Raw genomic sequence first — 18,274 nt, 5'->3', positions numbered from 1 at the left:
TATACATGGCTAAAAAATCAGGCTGATTCATAACCTGAGTGGACCACACAAGCTAGAATGCCGAAACATGGAGCCCCACATAAGCTTTGAAATGGCCGGTTGTGATTACATCATGGGTGGATGTTTCATTTTCAGTGGATGAATGGTATATATACAACACAGTTCACATGTTCCACTCATATGGCACATGCCATGGATTGGACTGTTTTTTGAACCCAAGGCTAAAATAGGCTAGTAGTATGGTTGTTAGAGGAGATGTCATTAAGTCATCATGGTAGGCCTACAGCAACCTTCCTGCATCTTAATTGAGCGCAGCTTAGGAAGGTCCCAGGTCAACCCAGGTTGGTGGATCAATACTTATATCTATGCCGTCCATATGTTTTGAAAGCTCATTTAAGGCATGATCTCATAAATGAAACAGATTTAAATCTTAAGTGAACCACACCATGAGATATAGCAGTGATTGACCATTAAAACTTCTCATGCACTAAAAAAGTTTTGGATTAAGCTAATATTTGTGTGGTCTCTTCATTTCTTTGATATTATCAACAAATGAATGGCTAACAAAAAGACTTTAATGGTTGATGTTACAGCCGTTTGCCCACATAAGGCAGGATCAAATGAGTCGTCAAAACGGATGAATGGTGCGAATGTAAGACACATACATCAATATGTCCCCACAGTTAGGGATCCACCGAAGCCACGCCCACCTGAATTAGGTTGAAAGGGGCGCGGATTACCCCGGCCACGACATAAGTAGAGACGGACGGTTCATTACAGGATCTGTGGGGCCCACCGTAATATTTATGTTTTATCTAGGCCGTTCATCCATTTTGATAGATCCCTTTTGAGCATGAACCCAAAAAAGTAGGCAGATTGGAGGCTCAAGTGTACCACAGATCAGGAAGCAAATGGGGATTGAAAGGTTACTGTTGAAAACTTTCCAGGGCACAAGTTTTGAATCAAAGTTAGTATTTATGTTGTTACTTCCGGTCTATCAGACCTTATGAACAGGTTGGATGACAAATAAACATTAAGGTGGGCCCTAGAAGGTTTTCAACAGTAAGATTTCAATCCCCACTGCTTCTTTTGGTGTGGTCCAATTGAGCATTCAATCTGCCTCTTTTTTGGGTTGGCAACTTAAAATGATCTCTCAAAATGGATGGACGGAGTGGATAAAAAATATAAATCATGCTGGCCCCCACAGATCGTTCGATAGAACCGCCAGGCGAAAGAGATTGGAGGTGATAGTGGGCCACTGTAGATGTCCTGTGGGGTTGTCGAATCTAACCATGGTTAAAAGCACACGAGTCAAATCTCAGACCCCCACGACTTCTTACACTCTTTTAGGATTGAGAGAGAGAGAGTGAGAGAGTGTGATAGCAGAGCAGAGCAGAACAGAGCAGAGGTCTGGAGAAAATCTCTTAAAGATTCCTTTTCTCTTTTGGGAAATCAAAGCTTCAAAAACATCAGGTTGGTTTTTTTTTTTTTTCTATTTCTATATATATATATTTTTTGTTTTCTCTTTCATGGTGGGTGGGAGAGTATGGAAATTATGCTTGTTTTTAGCTGCTGCTTTGCTTCTCTCTCTCTCTCTCTCTCTCTCTCTCTCTTCATTTTTATTCATTTTGGTTTTTTTGCTGTTAATTTTTAATTGAGATTCTAGATGGTTCCTTGTTTTTTTTTTTATTTTTTTTTATTTTCTGTGTTTTTTGTTTTTGTTTTGAAGAGAAGGATTGCATGGAAATTGTGATTTTCTAGATGTAGGTTTTATGTTTTCTGTTTTATTTTCTTTTTGAGATGGGCTGTTTTATAAATTCAATTGGTTAATTTTGTTTTTTTTATTTTTTTGGTTTTTTTATTTGAGTAATTTGGGTTCTTGTATTGGTGGATTACCACAACTTTTTGCTTCTGATTGCTGTTGGGTTTGTCGTGCTATTCAGGTTTTTCTTTTTCTTTTTTCTTTTTAAAATTTTCTTTTGGAGTATTTGATGTTGGTTTTCTGTTCCTTTTCAGGTGGGTGTTTTGAAAATTTGTGATGTTTTTAGTTTCTAGTTTTCTTGAGTTTTTGTAGGTTTGCATGTGGGTTTTATGGAAATTGGTGCTTTTGTCTGGTTGTTTTGTTTCTCAGTTTCTGTTAGTCTTATTTATTTATTTATTTTATTTTCTGCATTTTGAAATTTTCTGGGGTATTTGGAACTTATGCTTCAGATGAGCTTGTAATTTTTTTGTAGTTTGTAGATTTTTTATTTTATTTATTTATTTATTTTTTTAATTCGTTTAGTTGGTTTAGTTGGAAAGTATAGTTTTTAGGTGAGTTCTGGGAAATTCTTCTTCTTCTTCCTCTTCTTTTGTTTGTGTTTTTTGGCAATTCTGATGTGGGGTTTTCTTTTTAGCTCAGGGAACACACAGAGAGAGAGAGAGAGAACACACAGAGAGAGAGAGAGAGAGAGAGAGAGAGAGAGAGAGAGAGAGAGAGAGAGTTTTTCTTTTTTCCTTTGAGGTTTCCTGTTTTTTGATTTCTTTGTGATGGAGTTACTAGCTTTTCTAGCTATTGGATTCTCTCTCTCTCTCTCTCTCTCTCTCTCTCTCTCTGATAGAAATTTTGGTTGGCCATTTTTTTTTTTTACTTGTTTGATTTATAGATGCAAAATGGTCTAAAAATGGATGTTGGAATTTTATTTCATCTTTTATCTTTCCATTGTTTTTCATTTTTCATTTTTTTTAAAAATGTGGGTTTGGTGGTATGATCTTCTTTCACTGTTCTAAGCATTAAAGTTAGCTTCTTTAAGTGAGGATTAAGTCTTTTTTAATCATGATTTGTGATCTTGTAGATTTTGTCTAGAGCTGTTGTGGATTCAAAGCTGAATTCTTCCTTCCTTTTTCCTTTTCTGCCTTTTGTGTTTTTGTGAAAAGCAAATTCTTCATATTACGATGAATCACTGCGTTCCTGATTGGAATACAGACGACAACTCCAGGCCTTCTTCAGAGCTCCTCCCCATTTCAAATCAGAAGAAATCCATGGGGTTAGTATCAATTCAACTCTCTCCTGTTTTTTTTTTTTTCCCTCCAATTTCATTCTGTTTTGATAGCTATTTGGGTCGTTTGCGTGTTCTTTTTTCCCCTCTTTTTGCCAATGGCATGTGCCGTTTTCGGACATTAATTGCCATGACCATGGATGTTGGATCAAAAGGTGATTTGGGGCACATCCAAACAGTACACTGGTTTCTTGATATTTATCTTTTCTCCCCTTCAATTTGCATGTCTTCTCTCTCTCTCTCTCTCTCTCTCTCTCTCTCTCTCTCTCTCTCTCTCTCTCTCTCTCTCTCTCTCTCTCTTTTCTTTTTCTTTCATGAATTAATCGATCTTGGTCTTATAGGCCTGACCATGGACTGGTAGAGCTTTTATGGCGGAATGGACAGGTGGTCTTGAACAGCCAAACACAACGAAAGCCAATGCCCACTTCTAACGAATCGAAACAAGTTCATAGACCCGATCAACCAATAAAAGGTGGTGGGTCTTTGGGGAATCCAAGCAGTTTTATTCAAGAAGATGAGACTGCCTCGTGGCTCCAGTACCCACTCGATGAATCTCTAGAAAAGGAGTTCTGCTCTGACTTCTTCTATGAAATGCCGACTGTGGATTCAATCGGTGCTGATAAGTTGAGCAAGGAGGTCCCCACAGAAGGGGTGAGAGAACCAAAATTCGATACTGGTGAAGAAACTAATGTCTTTGTCATGAGTGGTGCTGCAAGATCTCAACCTGTTATTAAACAGTACAATAATCTGCAATTTGTAGAAAATGTGATGCCCCCTCCCAGATCGCAAGGAAACAATTCGGCCCTGCAAACTCCTGGTTTGAATGGTGGTCAAATTGTCAACTTTTCGCATTTCTCAAGGCCAATCAAGGCTGGTTTGGGCCCGCCAAATGTACCATTTGGAGAAAAAGGACCGAGCAATGTAATTCAAGGAGAGGTGGGAGATTCGTCGATCATGACAATTGGGTCGAGCCATTGTGGCAGTAATCATGTTCAGAATGAGGCCGATTTGAGCCGTGCTTCGAGCAGCGGTGTTGGTGGTAAAGATGTCTTTGCTGGGGCTGTCAAGGAGGATGTGCGGAAGACGTTTTTGCAGAATGAGAGGGGGCAGACAGACACACTCGAGCCAACTGTTACTTCATCTTCTGGCAGGTCTGGGGGTAGTTTGGGAAGAATGGCCAAAGAAACTGCTAGCAACCATAGTCATAAGAGGAAGGGCAGAGATGCCGAAGAATCTGAGTGCCAGAGCGAGGTTAGCAACTCTCTCTCTCTCTCTCTCTCTCTCTCTCTCTCTCTCTCTCTCATTGATAACAAATAAATATCACTACATCATTTTGAAGTTGTGTAAGGACACGGATGAAGAATGAGAAATGAGATGGACATTTGCAAGATTAGGAATTCAAATTTTGGGCATGTTCTAAATGTAGTTTGATCAACTGGTGGGCCCGCTAGGCTGCAACTTGGGTTCGGGTTGGCCTGGGTTGGGTTTTTAGGGTCCTTGGTTTTGGTTAGGGTTGGAAAACTCCAATCAGATTTGAAATTGGGTTGGGTTTGGGTTGAGCAAATTCAAGTTGGATTAGGTTGGGTTTTGAATAATAACATGGATTTGTGTTGGGAGCCTCAAGTTGGAATTCAGGTCAGGTCAGGTCAGGTTGCAGGTTGCAGGTTGGGTCCTCTTGAGGTCGGTTCAGACTCAGGTTGACCCCCAACCCAACCCAGCCCGATGAGCTATCCCGGTTCTCCTCAAACATGCTGCACCGGCACATGTGGGGAGAGCAGGGCTCTTCTGTTCTGTATCTAAAAAAGATGGGCATGTTCATATATATCTCGGATTTTCATGTTGAGAATGAAATCACTGAAAATGTGCAGGAGGCTGAGTATGAATCAGCAGAGGCAAACAAGCCACCTCAGCGATCTGCATCTGCCCGGAGAAGCCGTGCAGCTGAGGTCCACAATCTTTCAGAAAGGGTAGGTTTCGAGGAATCTTACAACCATCTCTAACTTTGCAACCATGCATAAGCATCTTACAATTGATCTTCCTGATGCAGAGACGGAGGGATAGAATCAATGAAAAGATGAAAGCACTTCAAGAGCTCATACCTCACTGTAACAAGGTATTCTACCTTCTCCTTCCACACTAAGAAGACCCAATCATATGTCATTGGAAGGTTCCCAAATTGCTGCTTTTTTGGATGATTTAAGCAGTCCGTCTGGTGGGCATTACTATGCATGGGCTAAAATCATGACGGTTGATGATCCTGACAATCCAGTAAATAGGATTCAAACATACGCTTGAAACAAAGCTAGTCAATGGTCCAAATTCAGCTGGAAAATTTCAACAATTAAGATGTTGCATGGTTGTGATTTTTTGAATCCTATTTATTGGTTGTGACAATCTGGTAAATAGGATTCAAACATACGCTTGAAACAAAGCTAGTCAATGGTCCAAATTCAGCTGGAAAATTTCAAAGATTAAGATGCTGCATGGTTGTGGTTTTTGGATTGTGGACCGTACTCAATGGTACCCACCAGACAGGCCACTTGGATCATCTGAACATGCAAGCATGTGGGCCCATGCAGTGTGTTCTGTAGATTGCCAATAAGCTCATTATTTCAACTACTAGAGTAATAATTTAAATTCTAATTGTTTAGTCAGACAAAGCATCGATGCTGGATGAGGCGATTGAGTACTTGAAGTCACTTCAATTACAGGTCCAGGTATGAGAACCGCTCAACTTGTAACCATGTTTGCATTTGTTTTTGCCTCCTTTTTTTGGGCGGTACAAAAGCAGCGGACTGGATGCCTTCCACCCAAAATCTCAAGTGGACCATTTGCGATTTGCAAATGGCACATCCGCTCCATCCAAAACGCACTGTAGATTGGTTTCTTTGAATAAGGGTAGCGAAATCCTGATTTTGGCAGACATCCAAATGGGCTTTTAACATGCTAGATTGCCTCAATAATTCTTTTCGTGTCACAGATAATGTGGATGGGAAGTGGCATGGCGCCGATGATGTTTCCGGGTGTCCAGCATTATTTATCACGTATGGGCATGGGAATGGGCCATGCTACTTTGCCTTCAATTCATGGCCCGGTACAGTTACCAAGAGTCCCACTAGTTGATCAATCTATCGTCTCAACGCTTGCAGCAAACCAGCCCCCAATGTGCCCATCTCCGGTCTTAAATCCTGTTAATTTTCAGAACCAGATGCAGAATGCCAGCATTCCAGAATCATATGCACGTTACATCGGCTTCCATCCCATGCAAACGACACCTCAGGTCCAGATCATCAAACCTTGTTTTGCACTTCTGTTTTGGTTTTCTGAGTAATTTTCATGATTATTCTCTTGATTATCTTTCAGGCGATGAATTTATTTACGTATGGAACTCAGGCAATGCCACATAGTCAGATGATGGCACCGCCTAGTAGTAGTGGTGGACCTTGCAATGGAGTTCTGTCCGACAATATTCAAAATGGCAATCTGGGTATGGTTTGGCATGAATTGGTTTAATGAAAACATCCCAAGTACTGCTTTTCCACTATTTCTACCACTTTTTTTTTTTTTTTTTTCTCTTTAACAAAAAAAATAAATTATCATCCACCTTTTTTTTTTCTTCTAATTTTTTTGCAATAAATTTTTTTTAAAAAAAATATTATCATCCACCTTTTTTTTTTCTTCTATTTTTTTTTTTTTTTTTTTTGCAATAAAATGTCCATCTTTTGTACTATTCAACCAAAAGGAAAAAAAAGAAGAGTATATTTATCAAGAATAGAGGGTGTAAATAACAATTCGGTGTTGGACGCACGTGTTACTGTGTTTCCGTTCATGAAAGCTAGCCTTTTTTTTGAAGGATCACTGAATTCTTGAAAAAAAAACGATGACAAGACCTTGTCTAATGACAATACAAAGCTATCGTAATATTATTTATTTATTTATTATTAGTCCCCTTTTATCACCATGGAAATATTGCTCTTTTAGAAATGGGCATTTCATTCTTGAATTTACAAGTAGAATGGAGTCTCTCTGAAGTTAATTATTTGATGTGTTAAGACGACATTTGTGGGTTTACAGTTTCCAAAGCCGACAGGATGTGTTAACGTCAAGTCATGGTTGAGTTAAGTACATGACCTTTCTGTTCTTATCTCAACTGCATTTGGGGCGGCAAAGGTGACGAAGTGCTGACCCATTAAATCTCGGTTGTGTTGGCCCAATGCCCCAAATTACCCATGGCACACCCAATCCTGCTTTTAGGAGAAATGTAAACAACCTTGATTTTTCAAGAAGAAGCTTTTCTTCTAAAATCATTGGTGAATGCTTCATGAGAATTTCAAATGTGGAGGGCATTTTGGTCATTTTACTATGGAAATGATTCTGTTTTATGGATATCTTTCGATGTCAAATGAAGGTGGGTTGGGGATAAGAAAAGGACAGGCATAAGAATCTAAATTCTAGCCAGTTGGAGATCCTCTTCTTTGTTCAATTGTTCAATGAATTCCCACTGTATCTTCTATAACTTTGGTTTGATCTGATTTTTTTCTTACATTTTTTCGGGATGTAAGTGTGGACCGCTCGATTAATTCAAGTTCTTTTTTTTTTTATTTACAGGTTAGCCCCAGATAATCTGTACCGTTCATGCTCATATCCCTCCTTTGGAAAATTCAACTAAACACTTCCCCAAATCCTGCAAAAGCTTGATGCCGCTGCTGTTCTGATTGGAACATCTGAAACACTCGTTCCATGGTGATATGTCCACTTCACTGGCCAAGATATCCTGATGGATCCAGAGGCAAGATTGTAATGTGTACATATCCACAGAACGATAGCCTATGATTGTTTTCAAATTGGTTCAGAATTTGTGGTGTAACTGTTCATGATGTTGCCAAACTCCTCGTTCGGCAACGCATTGAGTCTGTTTGGATAGATGAAATTGCCCATCACAGCGATTCTTTATTTGGTGTTCTTGCTGAATTGAGCAACTGTAAAAATACTGTAGCTGTTTCATGATATATGAGCATTTTCTTTTCGCAATCATTGCTTATTTTTCAAAGAAATTGCTTGCAGATGCGCATCTGTCAGTGCCATACACCAATGCCCAAGTGTGTAAAATCTTTGCCATTTATCAGGTGGGCCCCACAAGGAGCATGCACTAGTACATAATTCAGACCTGCCCACTTATTTGGTGGGCTGGCCATCTACATTGAATGTGGACAATAGCTATCCTTCACTAAATATCCACTTCTCTGGAAAAGCGCTGCAGACCTTGCAAGTGGACTGGCCTAATTTTGGAGTTAGGGCACATGAACCATGGGGCCCGCCTGTTGGCGGCCTAGATTTTGCCATTTTGGCATGTGGGCCACCACTTCTGTTTGGCACTTGGCAGATGGGCACCTGCAAGTAGCAATCCTCTCTTTTGTTGATACCTTGTTACATGATTTTTTTTTTTTTTTTTTTCCATTTTCACTGTGATGGAAACTTTTCGCTCTGTCATAAGCAGCAATCATGCTATCTGAAAGCGACTCTTTCACCAAACACTTTCAAAACAGCTGTTAACATCCTTACTCTATAAAACCAACCGGAACACATTCTTATGTCAACTTTTCGATGCACTATCTAATTCAATTGCGATATTTAGTTCAATAAAGCTGGAACGACCAAATCAGCATTAGCTAAGCTCCAAATTGCAATTTTATTCTGTAACCACAATTTGAAGACTAAATAATACAAATTACTAGGTAACTACAATGTGGTCTCTCTATATCAAACTGATTATTGCAATTTAATTCAATAGTCTGCAACCGAACATGGCCTACCTTAAAAAAAAAATGCAGGAAATGGTGAGATATTATATTTTCTCTTTGGTTGTTGTTTAGACATTGACCCAACACCGACACCACAATAGCAAAAAATTTTGATGCATTTATTATGTATGAATGCTTTGGATATTATATACGGTAGACTCCCCATTATGGATACATTTGGATTCTATTAAGACATTTTTCTATTGAAAACATATTGGTGTGGATGTATTCACATGTGGCATTCTTATAAGCGTGACCTACCTGAGAAGCAGATTGTCCTATTTTTTAATCTAGGGAACATTAAAAGTGGGGCCCAACGGATGAACAGTCTCGATATCTCCATTCTGTGGCTTTCCTCTCCTCAAACCATCCCTTTCTGTTTCTTATCAAACTTTTTTCTAAGTGGGCATTGGTCCCGCGCACATTCAAATAAAGCTTCTGGACCACCAATTGAATTTTGGATGCCATTTTCATTGCGGGGTCCACCAAGCCGACATGGCTCATGGGGATTCATTTATCTTCTGATTCTTTTCACAGTTGGGGACTCGCCTTTGTTGCCAATCAGCCAGTGCATATGGACCAGTTCTTATTAAAAGATTAGGAAATGTGGGTTCCATTAGATCTTCTCCATATTCACTGCATGTGCCCGACGTAAACATGGACCTGACAACACCATCCGGTCATGATAATACAAACATTGCCGCATTATCATTGTTGTATCTACAGCTCTTTTCTCTTGCTTTATTACCTGCTAATCCCAGATGCGCATGTGTGGCATAAAAGAAAGTGCTGATGCAGTCTTTTGATCGGTTCACATGGGCGGTTGGATCTGCACTCAGTGGACCGCCTATGTAAAACAATCAAACGGCGCGTGATTTGCATTCATATTAACATAATATATCCTTAATCTGTTATGATTTCCTTAAATACAACAAGATCCTTTTCCATTGTTGGTGCTTGATTTTGATCATCTTCATAGGGTTGGTTGGTGTTGCAGGGTTGTATCTGTTCTTTTTTTGGTGGACAGGATTGTATGTGTCCAAGTAGGCAGGAGCAAAAGAAGACAGACTCATTTTTATCAAGACATGACCATTTTTAACTAATATAATGTGCTGATGGAGGGACATCTTCTTAGACATTTTCATGGGGGATAGACATGGCATCACCCCATCAAAGATTCCATTGCCCACCTTCCTTGGATGGTAAGAAAACGACCTCTGACGATGAGTCTTCCTTGTTCTTTTCTTTCTTTTTTCTCTATTATTTTTACTTACTTTGATGCTGAATATATGGATGAAACATGTTGGGTATGATTCCATGTTGAGAATTGTGTAAGTGTACTTGAGCAAGTAGGATTCTTATCCTACTAGTGGGGCGTACGTGCCATCTGGCACGTGAGTTAGATCTGGCTGTCCATTGGGTGGGTCTGACTGTGTGATTAAACTGGCTGAGAAATAAGGCCCCACCTTTCAGGTTGGGTGAGCTGATGTGTTGAATGTGGACTACTAATCAATCTTTCTTCAAGTGTCCATGTGTATGTGGCTCGCCTGATGGGCTGATCATCCTGTTTTTGGCCATTGTAGATTCACCACAGAGTTGCCTGATGAACAGGTAGGATTGAATGCATGTCCATGCCTGTGGATTGGATTGATGGATTCTAATCTCACTCGCACAAGTAGCCTTAGCTGGGTTCTTTGAAATTATTGGTCTGGGCAGGTTTTGATGTTTATGGGCAGATGAGGGAGAACCAAGGGTTGGTGTTTGGGCAGGAGAGAGAGAGAAGGGTTGGTCTCCGGGCAGGAGAGAGAGAGAGAGAGAGAGAGAGAGAGAGAGAGAGAGAGAGAGAGAGAGAGAGAGAGAGAGAGAGAGAGAGAGAGAGAGAGAGAGAGAGAGAGAGAGAGAGAGAGTGTTGGAGGGGCCCGGTTAGAGAGAGAGAGAGAGAGAGAGAGAGAGAGAGAGAGAGAGAGAGTGTTGGAGGGGCCCAGTGAAAATCTAACCATAGAAATTGAGAGAGAGAGAGAGAGAGAGAGAGAGAGAGAGAGAGAGGAGTGAATGTTGGAGGGGCCCAATGAAATCCAACCAAAGAAATTGATAACATTCTTAATAGGAGCCATTCATATATGTTGTTGGAGACAGCTCTCTCTCTCAAATTCTTCTTTTTTGATGTTGGAAGTTAGAAAGAGATTGATGTCAGAGGTGGACCCATCTCAACATGGCTAATGTCCACTGTTCTGATTTTTCTATGCTCCTATTCTATCCACAAGCTGAAAATTCAGTATTGCTATTGGCTATGTTCTGATATTTTTCTATTCTCCTTTCTCTATCCATCATTCATACCTCAATACTATATTCCTATTCATCCATTCGCAATGTTTTTCTAATCGTTATTTCTGTATTCCCATTTGAAATAAACAAATATGGATTCTTTGAGTCCTTTGTTTCTCCTTGTGGGCCCTTGGTTCAGTGATCCAGATCATTGACCTGATGTGTCCCAAACGCAAATCCACCGCACCCCAAAAATATCCTTGGTAGGAATATGATAGCCATCCAATTGTTAACCTCTTTTCAGTTGAATCTGGACCATAAATTTGGAGACCACCAATCAAAGGTTATGATTTTCATTGGATCAACAGTCTGGATCATAGAACTGTGGGCCATAGGTATTCAAACGGAAGACCCTTTGGTCAAGGATTTGAAATTTGAAACACAGACATTGATTGATGTTTTTCGTCACTAATTTTCGGGAATTAATCATAAACATCGATAATTTTCAGGAATTAATCATAAGCAATTGTTCGCCACAATTCGAGCATATCTCACTAAATGTTCAGGAACAGATCGTTTTTCTGTTCCCCACTAATCATGTGCTCATTATTGATTTTCATAATATTCAAATCCCAACTCCAAATGGTATTTTAAAAGGTTGGCTTTGAAAATACGTTAATGGTTCTTTAATCACCGTTAGTTTGGTAGATACATATACTATTTCATGGGCTTAGCTGTCCCTTTCTATCTAAATTTCTGATTTTTTATGGACCGTTTGGGAATACTGCAAATCAAATCATGATTTGCAGGGCTTCCCACCTACTTTTTTTTTTTTTAAAAATAAAAAATAATTACACACGCACACACACCCCCACACACTCACGCTGGTGGAATTTCACCACCTATGGGTAATCGAACCCTTGACCGGGAGTTGAAACTCCTGGGAGTCTACCACCCGGGCAAGAGTAAGGACCCAAGCTTCCCACCTACTTGATGCACTTGGTGTTTGGCATGTGTGCAGAAAAAGAACAGAAGCTGTATTAAGTGGGCTTCCATCTTTTTAATGATTCCTTGGTCTCTACATTTCACTTGCAAATACGTGTGGGTGGGGCTTCAACGGTTCATCAAACTTACTTTAGGGTGTGTTTGGATGCACTATCAAATTGAATTGCAATTAGTAGTCTAATGAAGTGGAACCAATGGTGCACTTGCGGTCAAGTCATGGACTGTTTGGGCGTGTTTGGATTCACTATCAAATATTGTTTGGGCGTGTTTGGATGCACTATACTAGCCTGTTCAAGTGGAACCAACCAAATTGTGATTTCCTTGGCATTCATAAAAAAGAAACACGACTCTAAAATGCAACTGCAATACTTTTTAAGTTGGAGTTGAAAGGAAAATAACCACAATATGAGGACAGCTTCCTCTGTTCTGAAGATATAAAACCCCACTAAAATTCTCCGGGAAAGGAAAGAGGCCCTGGACTTTATTCCCACTAAGTCTCGACTAACTATATTGAATTTTGTAAGGTTTACTAAAATAGTAAAGTTTCTAGAATTAGTAAAAGACTATAATCCTATCAAACTTATAAACAATTCTTAGACAATTAAAATAATGATATTGGACCACTAGACTCTCGTACCCATAAAATAGTAAATTAATAAAAATAATGAGTTTTTTTTTTTTAAAAAAAAAAATACTCGGCACTTGAATTTAATCTAATAAATAATTGAATTTTGGGAAGCTGTTTGGGGCCAATGAGACTTGGTTGAATGGCCTAGATGTAGAGCTCATGGTAAGTTTTTCAAAGACATTATATGTGCAAATTGTTGGGATTTATTGAGCTTGATCATCAAATGTGTACTGTTCATCTAATCATCACTTTCGTAGGTCGAGCTCTGCACTATGCTCACTGGGAGTTGCAGGGGGGCAGCGCTCCGTTGCTTGGGGGTCCGAGGGCATGACCGCAACCTCAGACCAAAGGATAATTTCATAATTTCACATAGAGTTTTATGTAAACCTTAGTTCATTTTGGATAATTATATTTTGTCGAGAGAGAGAGAGAGAGAGAGAGAGAGAGAGAGAGAGAGAGCTGTTATTATATCGAGAGCCACTTTATTTTTTGCCTTTAAGCATAGTAGATTAGTGTGAATCCATGAACTTACCGTAAAGGAAGCACACAAATCTGTGGTGTGGTTTGCCTTTTTTTATTCTTTCTTTTAATTCTAATATTGTTGTGTGTGTGGTCGAGGAGGGATCTCTTGTCCCCAACACAAATCCGATAACCAGCCCCAAATTTATAGGCATCAGCTATACCGTACATTTAATAGTCCATGCAATCGTCGACAACCTGTTCTGCATCATATTACCTTATTCAGTAATTAAAAACAGTAATCCACCTTTAAAAATAGGTGTTAATCCAATTTGCTCTCTCGTTAAGATAAAAAGCCATTTTGTTTTTTCAAAAATGTTCATATTAATCTCCTCCCAAAGTTAACTTTGTTAGATCTATTCATTAACTTTGTTAGATCTATTCATTAATTAAACATCATCCATATATAATTAGAATGCAATTAAATTATAAATAAAGCGAAGTGGGCTAGTCCATAAGAGATGAGATTGAAAGACGTTCCATATGGGTGGACTTGCAAGACCTAACAGGATTACATGATCTTTGGAACCTCTAAACAAAACCGAAGATAGATAGTTTGTCCAACGGTCCGCTTTGCCTAACCACTATGGGAGAAGAGAGGATCTTATCACCCTTCTTATTTTATAGTTAAAATGGCTCCCAGATTATGATAAATGATAAATGACTTGATCATCCAATGGGAGGCCTAATGAATAAAAATGTATTTATCACTCTTCCCTCTCTCCCTGAAAACTCTTGTTTTTGGATTGGGATGGAACAAGGTATCATTCCCTATTTATTTATTTATTTATTTATTATTTTTATAAAGGGATGAATTGAGGAGTTTGGATGAAGAAGTGACATACTGATGTCCTTCGATATCTTTTCCTAATACCAATTTGAATTAAAATTCTAAAGATGAATTTCAAAAGATAATTTCAAAAAATAAAGCTGAAAGAGGGATTAAGAAGAAAACATGTGTAGAAACCACACATTAGTGGTTGCCCACAAGTAATCCATGGGTCCAATGGAGATTTCATACATTTTCTAATATCTTTACAAGCTAACAAACAACAACAAGAGAAGATGAGATCTATAAAGAATTCATAATTTAATTAATCTTAATCAAATACAAAAGAAATCCTCACTTGGGTGGCTCTGGAAAGTCAGAATCTGTGCCAGAAATCGAGAAAAGATCATCCTCCGTCTCTCCATCAATGGTTTGGATTTTCTCATGCAAGGTATCACATAGTTCATCATGGCTGACACGTCCAAACAACTGGAAGAAAACAACTCACATTAATTGCAACTTAGGGATAATAATAATAGTAATATAATAATAATAATAATAATAATAATAATAATATTGAAAGTGTAGTAAAATTTGGGTCAATTTTGAAATTTTATGAATCATGATTTTAGTAGATTTGTAAAGCTTTAAGTGCACATGAGTGAGCGTTATCACAATCGGTGGTGCATCCAAACAGTACCACGCTCGAATTCTGTGCTATCACTTTATCCAAGTTTCTTATCAAGCTCTCTTATCTGTGTACATGCGGGCCGCATGCATTCGATCCGTGCCATTGGCTGCAGAATCCTAATTTGGATGGTCCATATCTAAAAACGTTATCAATTGAGTAATGAATAATCCTAGCCATCGGTTGGAGAAATTTGATGGTCACTGATAGTTAAAAAAGCCCGACCGTGGTCTACGTTAAAAAGATAAAAAGATCCTCTAATTGGGAGTTATGATCATATGTGGCTATTGTGATTTGTGGGGTATGGCCCACCCATGGCTTAGTTCCAACAGATGAACGGTCCACATCTCTTATACATACAACATGTAAATTGTGGGTGTGGTAGGGTGGTTGATTAGTAAATTAGATTAAGGACTAAGCACCCAATTCTTTCCTTAATCAACACTCAAACATCAAAGTGGGAAAATAGTATTTCAAACATAGTTTTTATTTTAAAAAACACATGACTCAACTCAGTACTGAGTTGAGTTCTTCCGAGTCATAAACACCGTGACTCGGTACACACACCACACAGGATCCAAGCCGTCCATGAGTCGTACCATGCAGATGACCTTGAACATCTGCACCGATGGATGGATTGGATCTCGAATTCAAGTCAATTCGACTTAAATCCTTTTCAAGTCCTGATGAAATCTGATCGAGTCGGAGCTACCTCGTCTATCTAAGCAAGAACAAGATGCCAACGCGCCATAAAGTGCAGTTATGTTTTATTTAGGGTGTTTTAATCACTTTAAGGATTTTCAATAGAGTTGGGCACGGGACGACTTGACTCAGCGGACCCAGTTCGTCCGACTTGTACAGACTCGACTTGACCTGAACCGTGTTTGTTACTCCATCCAAATTGAGTAGACTTCATCTAAGTTGAATTCAAACCGAGTTAAGTTCGAGTTACCCAATAACCCGACCCAAAATACAACTTGGTACTGACTTGACTCGATTTGAAAGCAAACTCATACATTAAAAAAAAAATAGATTTGATGTTTCAGATCTAAGATGCCGTGTAGTTGATGGAGAGGCTACAATTCCGACAAGTGCACCTAGGTTTTGAACTGTGATTTCAGCCTGCGGATACTTGCCGCACCCAATTCGACTCAGTGTTGACTTGACCCGACTTGGTACCTGTGACCGGGTTGGACTCAGTCTAGGTTAGTCCAGGCCAGACTTGAACTTGGATTGGATCAAGCATGCCGGACTCGATACCAACTTAAGTTGAGTTTAGGTCAGGTCTATTTTAAGATCGAGTCGATTCGGGCCAGCCCTAACTTGATCTAACTTGAATTGATGCCCAACTCTATTTTTCAGTGATTTTAAATATATTAAATACTATAAAATTTAATTATTAAAATATCAAGTTGAGTCTAGTGGATTTATGACTATGTTGAGTCTTTGAGTTGACCCCACTAACTCGGCTAGACATCAAGCTTGAGTCAGGTTTTCAATCTTTTGAACTTTGAACTCCAGGGTAATCAGTAAAATAGCATAAATAGCTAAATCATTATGGGACTATTGAAACCATGTGAATGTCATATAACAAAACCTAGGTTATATGATAATCAGGTGAGCCACACCTTTACATAAGAAATGAATGATTTAGATAAATTGTTCAATGGCTCAAAGTCCATAATTATTTACGCCCCAAATGATGAAAGGTCCAATAAAATGTGAGAGAAGAAAGTAAGAAATAAATTAAAAACTTATAATTTAACCGAAAATATGGTATGTCATAGAGTGAAATTTCATGATCAAAGAATTAAAAACCTATAATTTAATTGAGGATATAATATATGATTGACGACGACAATGACACTGATGATCTATGGCCCAGATGATTATCATATTTTAAACACGAGCGAATCCACACATCCATGGTGTCCTATGGATCGTTTACACACGTTTGATTCATTTCCACGTGGGATGTGAAAGTGCAATCAGCCCTTTTTCTTAAAGGAGAGACCGTAACATTTCAGATACTATAAATAAATTAAAAAGATGATTGAGGCTTTGATTGACTACAATAATCAATGGATGCCATTAATCAAGACCCAATTGCATTAGAGAATTTAAGGTGATTCATGGCTTACGACAGATTCAGTTCCAGATCTGGACCATTCATCAGGTGCAGCCCATTGAGTGCATTGGATGGCCAAAAAATAAAGCAAGTCCGTTTATCAGGTGGTCCACAAATGTGGAAAAATTGTTTGGTTAGGAAAATGATGACCAAAGGTCTAAATTTGCCATAACGATGTAAGCAGCTGATATCTGAACTGGTTTCATTTCATGCTGGCCATATTCAAAGTGGGCCTCATCAGATGAGTGGCCCTGATATCATCACACGTGTCAAATTGGTATGTATGCCGCGAATCTCCCTCAGTATATCTCAATGCAAGATACTATTAAAAACATGTCGTTAGACAAGAAAGATCCATGCTTCAAAAGTTAGGAACATTAGAACCAAAACAACGGGGTAATGGAAGATTTGATTTGTATTAAAGGAAATGATATGATAGAGACATCTTCATCATATTAATATAGAATCTCTTTCCACCGTACATGTGGCTGGAGGGAGATGGTCGATCAGACCCGTTCACCTAGTGGACCCTAACATGGATGGTCTATGATTCAGAACCCACACGGATCAAGTAATCCTAGCCATCTAAACGATACAAATCAACAATTTCTTCTCTCCTACCAATTTGACATCTCGGATTGCTGAAATTATCGAGTTTGAAGAATCATAGAACATCTATGATAGGTTCCAGTAGGTGGACGGTTCAGATCCATAGTCCGATCTGCCCCATATGCAGTCAAAGGAGTTGGATCTAAGTTCATACAATGGAGAGGTTTCTACCAAAAGAGATAAGATCTAGAAAGATTACCTCCGTTGGATCTTGCGGGACCCTTTGGGCTGCTTTCTCCTGTTGAGGGGCCGTTGGAGCTGTCTCTCGATCTGACATATTTCTTTTCTCTCTACTAATGATGGTTTTAATGATGATTATTATTTATTATTTATTTTAATAATACAAGAAATGAAAGTGTGGAGAAAACAAAGAAAAAGGCATTTGAAAGTCTGAGGGCAGAATTCTAGCCGTGAATCAATCTGGGCTTGACACGTGTCCACTGAGACAGATTTATTTAGATGTTAGACCCGGGTTTTCAGAGCCGTTGAAGTTTCAAAACCTATTATATAGGTGCCATTTTAGTCAAACTCGTGCTCCACGTGTCAATGAATGCGTGCACCATAAGTGAACGGTGGAAATGAAATTGTCGTGCAGTGGCCACGTGGCAGATGTGTACGAAATGGGGACCAGTGATCCGGTGGGCCCCACTGTGAATGAACAGTGGTCCAGCAGCAATCTTAAATACTTGATTTGAAGAGAAATTAGGGACGGTTAAGATGATTTCTACCACTGGTTAACGTTATTCAAGTCATTTTGATGAGAGGTTGGGATTTGTCATATGAATAATTTGATTTTGATCTGTGGCCATCCATGATGGGGCTTT

The 18,274-nt window shown here is 39.0% G+C and overlaps 1 protein-coding gene across 4 annotated transcripts; it reads left to right on the top strand.

Annotated features, from left to right (window-relative positions):
* Positions 1 to 1,317: 1,317 nt before the first annotated feature.
* On the top strand, positions 1,318 to 8,072 carry LOC131245928 (transcription factor PIF4-like). Of its 4 annotated transcripts, none has more exons than XM_058245719.1 (9): positions 1,319 to 1,473; positions 2,917 to 3,026; positions 3,380 to 4,289; positions 4,907 to 5,005; positions 5,086 to 5,151; positions 5,690 to 5,755; positions 6,019 to 6,318; positions 6,402 to 6,525; positions 7,647 to 8,072. In XM_058245719.1, exons 2-9 carry the CDS (start codon positions 2,935 to 2,937, stop codon positions 7,649 to 7,651), a joined length of 1,662 nt encoding a protein of 553 aa, XP_058101702.1. In that variant the 5' UTR covers positions 1,319 to 1,473; positions 2,917 to 2,934; the 3' UTR covers positions 7,652 to 8,072. The 4 variants fall into 4 exon arrangements, with proteins under 4 accessions (XP_058101722.1, XP_058101702.1, XP_058101717.1 ...); XM_058245734.1 differs by having other exon boundaries at positions 1,330 to 1,473; positions 2,966 to 3,026; XM_058245739.1 differs by lacking the exon at positions 6,402 to 6,525 and having other exon boundaries at positions 1,318 to 1,473.
* The last annotated feature ends 10,202 nt before the right edge of the window (positions 8,073 to 18,274 follow it).

This window comes from Magnolia sinica, chromosome 1 (genome assembly GCF_029962835.1).
Source record: "Magnolia sinica isolate HGM2019 chromosome 1, MsV1, whole genome shotgun sequence".
Lineage (NCBI taxonomy): Eukaryota > Viridiplantae > Streptophyta > Magnoliopsida > Magnoliales > Magnoliaceae > Magnolia > Magnolia sinica.
This window is presented reverse-complemented; position numbering and strand designations above follow the sequence as displayed.